General features: G+C 53.4%; 3 protein-coding genes across 3 annotated transcripts; all 3 read left to right on the top strand.

Annotated features, from left to right (window-relative positions):
* Nucleotides 1-2,255: 2,255 nt before the first annotated feature.
* Nucleotides 2,256-5,217, top strand: BDZ83DRAFT_564073 (glycosyl hydrolase family 3 N terminal domain-containing protein; the record flags this gene model as incomplete). Its single annotated transcript, XM_060503606.1, has 7 exons — nucleotides 2,256-2,453; nucleotides 2,510-2,635; nucleotides 2,687-2,945; nucleotides 2,996-3,215; nucleotides 3,274-4,576; nucleotides 4,626-5,116; nucleotides 5,169-5,217. 7 exons carry the CDS (start codon nucleotides 2,256-2,258, stop codon nucleotides 5,215-5,217), a joined length of 2,646 nt encoding a protein of 881 aa, XP_060372019.1.
* Nucleotides 5,218-6,710: 1,493 nt separating this feature from the next.
* On the top strand, nucleotides 6,711-6,965 carry BDZ83DRAFT_597314 (uncharacterized protein). Its single transcript, XM_060506899.1, has one exon. It carries the CDS (start codon nucleotides 6,747-6,749, stop codon nucleotides 6,912-6,914), a length of 168 nt encoding a protein of 55 aa, XP_060372018.1. The 5' UTR covers nucleotides 6,711-6,746; the 3' UTR covers nucleotides 6,915-6,965.
* A 325-nt stretch (nucleotides 6,966-7,290) lies between these two features.
* BDZ83DRAFT_597312 (calcineurin-like phosphoesterase) lies at nucleotides 7,291-10,238 on the top strand. The gene is made up of 2 exons (XM_060506898.1): nucleotides 7,291-8,140; nucleotides 8,197-10,238. Exons 1-2 carry the CDS (start codon nucleotides 7,766-7,768, stop codon nucleotides 9,940-9,942), a joined length of 2,121 nt encoding a protein of 706 aa, XP_060372017.1. The 5' UTR covers nucleotides 7,291-7,765; the 3' UTR covers nucleotides 9,943-10,238.
* The last annotated feature ends 303 nt before the right edge of the window (nucleotides 10,239-10,541 follow it).

Below are 10,541 nucleotides of genomic sequence, written 5' to 3'. Positions count from 1 at the left end.
GATTGACTTTGTTGGACCAGCTCCCTCTCGCATCAACGACGAAGAGATCGCATGTAAGCGTGAGCCCGTCTGACTCTGAGCCTGGGCCTACCTACCTACGAACAGGGTAATGACCTAGCTCGGATGGGGAAGCTTCTTAAGGGTAGCCGCAAGCAACCCGGCGATCAGGGATCTGTCAGTGGAACAGCAGCGACCCAGACGCCGTCCTGTTGGGACTCGGAATCCGGTCCCCACCTCCCCAGTCTCGCCATGCAAGTTTGTCTTCCCGGCAAGCCAATCCGGCTGACTAAAGGTTAGGACGGGCCGCCGAGCCGTCCTTCGGTTCCTTCATCATGAATTCTCGCCTCAAATCGCCCTGGATCTCGATAACGTAGGTATTGTCAGCTATGCAGGCTCTCGTCCGCCCTATCCTACTGGATGCTCCTTCGCTGAACGTTATTGCCACTGGACAAATTTCGACGCGGACACATGCAACCTTTTATATTCCTTGCGGCCAACGAGTTCAGGTTGCCGATCCTTCGCGGCATCGACAAGTTCACTGGGCATGGAACTTGCCCATCATCCACAGCCGATGATGGCAAGCCCCTCGTGCTCCTCCGGCGAAGCAGGGGCCGTCAGCCCAGCCCCGTGCTCCCAATCGGACAGTTGGGGTTTCGTTCAAAGGGTGCACGTAATGGCCAACTGGAAACGCTGACGGTTCCGATACTCCGTCTGCACCACCGCGGGTTTCTTTGAAGTGCCATGGGGCATTGGTTTGCTGGTTCCCGAACAAGTGCAACGAAGGCCAGTCTGTCCGTCGTCCCTGGATTCCTTGACCACGCGGCGACAACTTCCGATCTGCCGGGGAACTCTTTTTAGCGCCCATGCGCGGCTTTATGCGGGATGAAATCGATACTGGCTGGGATCAAAAGCTGCGATCTTAGGTTCCAAACGTTGCGCAGTTCCTGGTTCCTCCTCAAATCTCGCGTTCCATGCCATGAGTTTGTGATTGACAACCTTGACATGCGTATGCAACCAAGCGGAACGCAGCTCTCGGCAGCGATGCACCGAATACTAACAAGATCGATAGCACGATGGCACTACAGAAGTCGGGTGCCTGTCGATTAAGCAATAGTCCATTTGCCGGCTACCGCTTTGCCTCATTCGGCTCAACTTTCTCACGGATGCTTCGCGATGTTGCAGGAATGGCAGCCTGGACAATGGTTCGGAAGAAACGGTCTTGACCAAGGGACCTTACGAGAACAAGGCCCCTATTCTCACACCCCTTGGGGAAGCTGACGTGAAGCAGGATAGGTAGGTATCCGTAGCGCAACCCCGGTTCTTCCCCACTTGGCCACTTGCTTGCAGTCATTTGTCCGCTAACTCGACTCACTCCCTCCAGAACCCCAACTGCTTCCCCATCCACCTACCTTGCGTCCACCGCTCGAACGGTCCGTTCTTACCGAAAGAGCCCATATCGCCCAGAAAGTATCAGTGAAAAGAAAGTACGGAGAGCGCCTTTCATCAGCAATGCTTTTGCATGCTTAGGCATGGCACAGCAGCTCGACAGGGAATAGAAAAGCATCTGCCGGTCATGAAGTCAAGTGACTCGACTTGAAGCGCTCAAATCCCACATTGGCCTTGCTTGTCATCGGCGGTGTTGTGGTGACCCTCACTTGCAGACATTTGGACACCAACCCGCCTCGCCTGTCTAGGGTGGTGAGAAATCTCCCCATCCCGGCAGCCAATGTTGCCATCCACCACCGAGCTTTCCGTTTCCTATCGATGCTGGACGGAGGATTGCCCACAAGCAGCTGACAAGTTGCCATTGAAGCTTCCGTTTGAAAGACGTACGTGGGAAAGTTATCCTCCGTTTATATGTACTAGTCCCCATACGTCTGCCCAACCTTTCGGGATCCTGCCAGGTTGTACTTCGTTTCTCACCCCTTCCGTGGCTCTCGTTATCAGTCTCGTTTCTTTACTTTCTTCTGAAACTAGACCCATATTGCCTCATCTTCATTGATCGTCTTTCATTAAGACGGATAAATGTCGGGCTCATGTGAGCATTCATGCTTGAGGTTTGCCTGCACTTCGAGTCTCATATAAGTCTTACATACGTCCATCGCCAATTTCTATTTGGCGTACGCTGTATCTTACAGCCGCCTGTTCTACCACACCCTGCAAAGATCAGCCTCGTCTCTCCTAGAGAGTGACTCCGGCAAGCAAGAACTGCAGAACCCTCAAAATAAGCTATTACGCTAGCGGCGTTCATCAAGATGAGCACTGTGACAGACAGTCAAGCGGAGCGCGACGTTGAGGCACCCATCTCTCCGCCCGAGACTGAGACGACCAATTCGACTCCGAACACGGTGTTTTCTCCACCATATAGTCCCCCGCAGAAGGTTCAGCAACTTTTGAGAGACACAAGAGTTGCAGCAAGAAAGAAGATAGATCAGCTAACGCTGGAGGAGAAGGTACAGCCACAACAGTCATCGCCTCGGAACAGAGGGCCACCACTAATAGTACATAGGTCTCGCTGCTTACCGCCGCAGATTTCTGGAGGACAAAGGCTATACCATCCAAGAGCATACCGTCAGTGAAGACATCAGATGGGCCAAACGGAGCCCGTGGTGGTATTTTTGTCGGCGGAACCAAGGTTTGTCACACTTGATAACATTGTCCTCAACTGAGTAGCTAATTTTGGTAGGCTGCTCTTTTCCCCTGCGGAGTCTCCCTAGCGGCAACCTGGAACAAGGACCTGCTCTACGAGGTTGGCCAACACCTTGCCGACGAGGCGAAAGCAAGATCTGCGAACATTCTACTGGCGCCGACAGTCTGTATGCATCGGCATCCCTTGGGTGGGCGTAACTTCGAGTCCTTCTCGGAGGACCCTCTTCTGACTGGCAAACTGGCTGCCCAGTATGTTCGTGGCTTGCAGGAGAAGGGTGTGGCCGCAACCATCAAGCGTTTGTGCATTGTATTCTCAAGAAAACTGACTCTTTCTAACATCTAACAGACTTCGTGGGCAATGAGCAAGAGACTCACAGACTAACGATAGATTCTCTAATCCAAGAACGTCCCTTACGTGAAATTTACCTGCGACCGTTTGAGATTGCTGTACGAGAGGCGAATCCATGGGCTCTTATGTCCTCATACAATCTCGTCAATGGCGTACATGCAGACATGCACAATCTGGTATTGACGGATATTCTTAGAGGCGAGTGGGGTTACGATGGGTAAGAGAAAATCGATTGTTGCCTACCTTACGGTTTCTGCTTGCTGACTTACTTTTAGAACAGTCGTGTCTGACTGGGGCGGCACGAACTCGACGGCAGAGTCCATCATCGCAGGGTGCGATGTCGAGTTCCCGTACTCCCCAAACTGGCGTTTCGAAAAGGTGATTGAGGCCATGAATGAGGGCAAAGTGGCCCTAGAAGATATCAACCGCGCCGCAGAGAACGTCCTCACGCTTGTAGAGCGACTTAAAGGCGATGACATGTCAGCAGAACTGCCAGAGAGAGAAGACAATCGCGAGTCCACACGCAGTCTGATCCGCACTGCTGGGGCTGAGGGCCTGACGCTTCTCAAAAACGATGGCGCGGTCCTTCCCCTAAACCGGAAAACAACCAAGGTTGCCGTTATTGGGCCAAACGCAAACCGAGCCATTGCTGGTGGAGGAGGAAGTGCAAGCTTGAACCCCTACTACAGAACACTTCCACTGGACAGTATCCGCGCAACTTCTGAGCAAGAGGTTGCTTTCGCTCAAGGCTGCCACATTTATAAATGGCTTCCAGTGGCGTCACCATACTGTACCGAAAAGTCAGGCAAGCCCGGTGTCAATATCGATTGGTACTCTGGCGACAAGTTCAAAGGCGAAGTGGTTGTTGTACAGCGACGAGTGAATACGGACTTGTTTCTCTGGGATTCCGCACCCCTAGCCGAGATTGGCCCTGAATGGTCAGCAGTCGCGACGACTTACCTTACGCCAAAGAGTACTGGAAAGCATACAGTCAGTTTCATGAGCGTTGGCCCTGGCAAGTTGTTCGTGAACGGAAAGCTTGCTCTAGATCTTTGGGACTGGACCGAGGAAGGGGAAGCCATGTTTGATGGGTCTGTGGACTATCTCGTCGACGTCGACATGGAGGCTGGTAAGCCTGTGGAGCTAAAAGTCGAGATGACCAACGAGCTTCGCCCGGTGGCAAAGCAAAAACAATTTGGCATAACGCACAAGTACGGAGGGTGCCGGATTGGCTTCAAGGAAGAAGACCAAGTAGATTTCCTCCAGGAGGCCGTGGATGCGGCTAAGGCGGCTGATGTAGCAGTTGTCATTGTTGGCCTGGATGCGGAATGGGAGTCCGAGGGCTACGACAGGCAGACAATGGATCTACCTTCCGATGGTAGTCAGGATCGACTCATCGAAGCAGTGGTCAAAGCGAACCCCCGTACTGTTGTCGTCAACCAGTCCGGCACGCCTGTGACTATGCCTTGGGTCGACCAGGTTCCGGCCATTATTCAGGGATGGTACCAGGGACAAGAGGCCGGCAATGCCTTGGCCGACGTCTTGTTCGGCATCAAATCCCCGAGTGGAAAGCTCCCGGTAAGTCATTTGTTCCTTGTATCTGCATACTAGCTGACAGTCGTGGAAGTCAACTTTCCCCAAGCGCATTCAGGACACCCCCGCTTACAACAACTGGCCTGGCGAGAACCTGAAGGTCAACTACGGCGAAGGCTTGTACATTGGGTACCGCCACTACGAGCGAGCAAGAATCGAGCCGCTGTTCCCCTTTGGTCACGGTCTTTCCTACACCACTTTCGAGTACGGCCGTCCATCAATCAGCACAAAGACGCTCACATCTCGGGGCACAATCGAGGTCATCTTCGCAATTAGCAATGTTGGCTTGGTGCCTGGCTCCGAGGCCGTGCAGATCTATGTGCGGGATGACAAGTCCAGGCTACCTCGCCCGGAAAAAGAGCTTGTCGCCTTTGAGAAGGTGTTCCTAGAAGCTGGGGAAACGAAGCACCTCACTATTCAGCTCGACAAGTATGCTGTGGGCTACTATGACACCTCGGTCCCGGGCTGGGTCGCCGAGGAGGGCACATTCAAGATCCTTATCGGCGCATCATCTGCTGATATCAAGTGAGTCGCCCAAAATTAGACACGATGAAAAGAGACTAACCCGGTCTTCAAGACACTCCGTCCAGTTCGAGGTCAAAGAGTCGTTCAACTGGGTCTTCTAGTTTGCGCCTCCTGGTGCTGTTTGATACTCATTATACCTTATCATCCATTCTTTTCTTATTTATCTGCCTGATGTCAATGTTTCGTCGTGATCCGCTGGAGAGATTCATATAGATGGGAGGCATGCCAATCCATCGAAGCAAACGAATAAGACCTATTCAGAACGAACCTCTTTTGACATCATTGGCTCGTCTAGCTCAAGTAAGAAAGGCCAAAAGCTTGTCGACACAATGAACGGCTTATAGACATCGAGAACAGCTTTGGGAAAGCTAGCACGAGACTTTCCTGCAAGCTTTCGTCAGCTGTGCGGGATGTGACTGCTGAGCACAGGGTGCAATATAAATGCGTACTATTGTCCACCCGTGACCTCGGCTATTTTGACGAGACACGCCAGGGTGGTTGCCATTGGGACCAGTCGGCTGGACGATGTATTTCCAATGAGCAGTACACCGTTCTGATGATACCGTTTAAGATGGGCTTGTTAGACGGTGGGATCCAGAATCTCGGGGGGCTTCTTCCATATTTCCTAGAATGGCTTCAAGGGCACAGGCTCTCCGAGCCTCTACCTCACCTTATCTTGCATCGCGAGGCGGGGAAAAGGGGGGAGCTTGGTTTCACCCGCCTCGCCTGCTCTATCAATCTCGTTCTTCCCCCCACGTATGCGTGATGCCATACCATATCGCCCGCGAAGTCGTCATCAGATACACTCTTCCGTGTCGTGCCTAAGCGTGACTGCCGCCTTCCCAGCTCTCGAAGCCGCCCCAAAGACTACCACGCGGACGATGACACCACCCGTAGTGAGCTCTTTGAGCTGGAATATTGGTGGAAATATACGAGCCTGTCGACCGAGGAGCTATCAGTACCCTGGGCCTTGGGGGGGAGAGCTCGATGCCGGAGTAGTTGGGGGTGTCTTTCTGCGACCACACCCTTTCGTTCCCCTTTATTACGAACTGGCGGTGTATATCGATGCTTGCATGTGGTAGCGTCTGATGCGTCGTGACCTTGGATCTCTCTTTGATGGTAAGGTCGTGTTCAGGAACTTAACTTGAAGGCCAGGATGACCTTGTGGGAATGATTTGCTATGTAGCCGGTGATGGCATCGTAGCGGTAGGTAGCGTTTCGGTAACCGGATGAATAAGTCGTTGACGGTCCAGGTGGTCATGGGGGATGGTATTGTAGTAGGTGCCCACCCCCTCCTCGCTTGTCTCCGGGGCGTGGAGGGGAGGTGGAGGGTTCGGAGACTTGCAAGGGAGAGACGGGTGATGTCTCGGTCCGGCTAAGGTATTATCGGGACACGGTATGTGGCTTTTGGCGTGCTTTGGGCTTGATAATCCGCCTTCGGAAGCTGTATTGATGGGTGTAGGGGTTCAGACTCGTGCAAATGCGTGATGGGTGATGGTGATGGCTTCATTTACACGTCTGACTACACTAGCTGATCCAAACCTGGAACTTTCCTGATGGACAGCATCGTATTTCTTATGACTACCGAGAAGCAGCAGAATCATGGTGCGAATTGTATGAGTATTCGTTGATGGGAGAAAAATGGACTGATGTGAAGCCTTGCTATGCCCCAGGACTGGTGGCGTTGAGAACCTGCTTGACGATCTCACTCAAGACGACTCAATTTTCAAGATTGTCGGCACTTCGTGCCGTCGTACTGCGGCATTGCGATCCGTCTCAAAATTTTATGTCAACATAAGTGCAGAGGTAAAGGACCTCTGAAGGAAAATCCTCCGTTCAAGAAGCGTTCCTTCTTGGACTGATGTTTCTTTCCCATAGCAGGGAACCCCTCGTGCCCCTCCACGCAACGATCCGCCCAGACTTTGTTTGCGTGGGCCAGTGTCCTCGGCTGACTAAGTCGGGACAAGACCAAGGACGTCGAGCTGGCAGGCACGCAGTACATATGAAAAGGGGGTGGGGCTTTCTCGAGCTGTCAAAGTGGGGCCGTGTTCAGCGACGTTTCCAGTGCATCAAAGTCTTCCGGGGCTTCTACGAATAGCAGTCTAGCGGGGTGCTTTTCTTCTTTTCTGGGGAGGATTGCCGGGGCCATCCTGTATGAATCCCGCCGCGATTCGTGAATTGATTCGATCATCGCCACGCGTCGACTTCTCCTTTTCCCAGTCGCGACAAGACATCATTATTTCGTTTCGTAGCAATTCTTTGCAGGCGTCTGACAGCTGGTGTGCGCTAATCGACGGCTTTCTCTACAACTATCTTAATTAGGGTTCCTTTTTCCGGAGGTTCTGCGACACCATCTCGTCTCTGCCGGTGATCTTTGGTACGATTAGACGAGGCTCTGTTATAACCTATTAATCCATCCCCAAACGAAGCTACCGACGACGATCGCGCGCGAGCTCCCGAAGAGCCACTCACACGCCCACATACCAGACACTGGCATACGCAAGCTCGCCCACCTTGCAAGTTTGGTCGGGATTGCGGCACTGATCCATTCCGGAGGGGCCCCCAGGGGAAGTGGGAAATCAGGTAAGGGATACAGACACGGGGCTGCAGGGGAATGGCAGCAGCCCGGGCTAGCCAAGCACCAGCAGCATGGCTCCGCCTTACAGCAACGGCAATGGCTACGCCTACAAGGGGGCCAAGAAGCCTGCATCCGCGTCTGCATCTCTCCCGTTCCAACATTACTACAATGACGACAGCTTCCGCGCCCGTTTGAGACCGTTGCTCGCGGCCCTACGACGACTACTAAGAACACTTTGGGCCTTTTGGCAAACCCGCGGCCGACGACTGGCGACCGGCATCATGTGGCAGGCCGGCAGGCGGTTGAGGCAGAATCTCACTGCGCGCCGCCTCCTAAGCTTCCCGCACCTGCTGGTGTGTCTCTGGGGCATCGTGCTCCTCTGGGGCGAGGGCTGGGTCTTTAAGAGTCGAGTCGCAGAATGCAAATGGAGCAACTGGGAGAACTGGGTAGGTCAATTGCTGCGCGCTGTTGCTATGAATCGACAATGCTGATTATTTGATAGCCGGCAGGATCGAGCCCGCACCACCTCGTCTTCGTCGCTGACCCTCAAATCACCGATCCGAAATCCTACCCTGGCCGTCCGTGGCCCTTGGAAGACCTGACGGTCCTCATCACCGACAACTACATCCGCAGAGGCTACAGGCAGCTCCAATCGCAGCTGCGACCCGACTCCCTCTTCTTCTTGGGCGACCTCTTCGACGGTGGGCGAGAGTGGAAGACTGCGCACAGCGACTTCAAGGACCCTCAATGGGCTGTCAACCGACGACCAAAGAACGAGAAAGACCATGTTAAGGGATGGAACGATAATTATGGCCAGAAATACTGGTTGAAGGAATATGAGCGCTTTGGCGATATCTTTTTTGGAAGCTGGGGGCTAGGCGGCTCTAAAGCCGGCGACTGGCAGAGAGGGCGCAAGTTGGTGGCGAGCTTGCCAGGGAACCATGACCTTGGCTTTGGAGACCAGGTCAAGGGGTCTGTGAGAGATCGCTTCAACACGTACTTTGGGGACGTAAACCGTGTCGATGTTATCGGCAACCACTCCATCGTCTCTGTCGATACCTTGTCGCTGAGTGCTGTTTCGTCGAAGCAAGGCGAGGTCGATTTGAAGGCAATCCATACACCTGCGGACGTGTTCCTGAAGGACGTTCAGTTTACCAAGAGGAAGGCCGTGGAGCGAGAGTTGCGCTTCTGGAGGGGCGAAGTGGAAGTGGAGCCCCTGGATCATATCGTGGAGGAGCTGGAAACAGCAGACGCCAAGGTGCCGACTATTGCGCCGGGTGAAGAAGGCCCCGACTTTCCTACAATTCTTCTCACCCATGTTCCTCTATACCGAGACCCGGGCACGCCTTGCGGACCTCAGCGAGAGCACTGGCCTCCTACGAAACCACCAAAGGGGGAGCAAGCGCCTATGATGGATCACCGAAATGCAATCTCTGTCTCGGGTGGTTACCAGTACCAGAACGTGCTGAACGAGGACGAGTCTGTCAAGCTCGTGAAGAGCGTTGGCAACATTGTTGGAGTGTTCTCCGGGGATGACCACGACTACTGCGAAGTCGTCCACTCCGCAGAAAAGGACAACGTTCGCGAAATCACCGTCAAGAGTATGAGTATGGCCATGGGAGTACCCACACCTGGCTTCCTCATGGTCAGTTTGTACAACCCGATCGACGCCAACGGCAAACCTCTTCCTGGCGCACCTGAAAAGACATTGCAAACACACCTTTGCCTGCTTCCGAACCAGCTGGCGACATACGCGAAGTATGCCGGGCTTGCCTTTGTCACCATCGTTGCGATTAGCATAAGATCGTTCCTCGTTCCAGTCCTGAACTTGACACCCTTTGCTCTGCATGACGAACAGCCGCAGGGCGCCATATTGCCGACCATCAAGGACAAGGTCGAGGATGATGGCACTTACAGCATGCACTCGACATCAGCCTCTTCCGGATCTCGATTCCTTACCGGCCAGTCATCCCGGACTAGGAGCGGATCCATCCGTTCCAACGGGACTACTCCCGTGCCGCCGCCAAGAACCAAGTTGAAGAAGCAGTGGGGAGCACCACACCGTGCGCCGCGGATCGAAATTTTCGCAGACGAATATGGGACTGGGATGCCGCGTTTGACATGGAAGGCGGCCTCTCAGCGGTCTAGGACGACAATCGGGCGTGTTGCCCGCGAGATTGGCGCCTCGACTTGGAGGGTTGTGTGGATGGTTGTCTTGTTTTGGGCCTATCTTGCATATAAGGGATAGAAGGGCCGCGGTCTGCTCCGCCTCTTCAGCGTGTACAATTATCGGAACATGGGGCGGGATTCGAAAAGAAGGGGTCCCCATCAGCATTCAGCGGGTTTGCATTGGTTTGGCTGTTTGACTGGAGGATGCTGGAGAGTCCTTTGGGTTACATAAAAAAAAGGTCCATCGTCTTTTTTCATTTGTGTATCATAGTCCGAGACGACGGGCCAAAGAGTACTGTATTGATGGTCCAGCTTTTGATGGATGGTTTGAAATAAATAGGCTTTGAGGAATCAGATGCCCAATTCCCTATGCCGATCGAATCAGTTACTGCGTCTTCGGCTCTGTGTCTTTGACATTCTGGCAGCTTCGACTGTACGGGTATAGATCCCTCAGGGGGCTAACTTCTCCTTCATCTTGGCTTTCCCAACAAACTTGGGGCGGGTCTGATTAGGCTGGCTGTTAAGAGCTTTACTACTTCGACTCTCCCTGCATGGTAACAACAGATTTTCTCATGATCATGGAGGCAAATCGGGATTGGGAAAGACGAATGCCCAGCAGACATGACCGATCTGTCATCGAATCGATTGAGTTTCGAATTTCACTCACAGCACCAAGTA

The sequence above is a fragment of the Colletotrichum acutatum genome, assembly GCF_030867785.1.
Source record: "Colletotrichum acutatum strain CBS 112980 chromosome Unknown BDZ83scaffold_1, whole genome shotgun sequence".
NCBI lineage: Eukaryota > Fungi > Ascomycota > Sordariomycetes > Glomerellales > Glomerellaceae > Colletotrichum > Colletotrichum acutatum.
The sequence above is the reverse complement of the archived record's forward strand: the minus strand, read 5'-3'. Positions and strand labels throughout refer to the sequence as shown.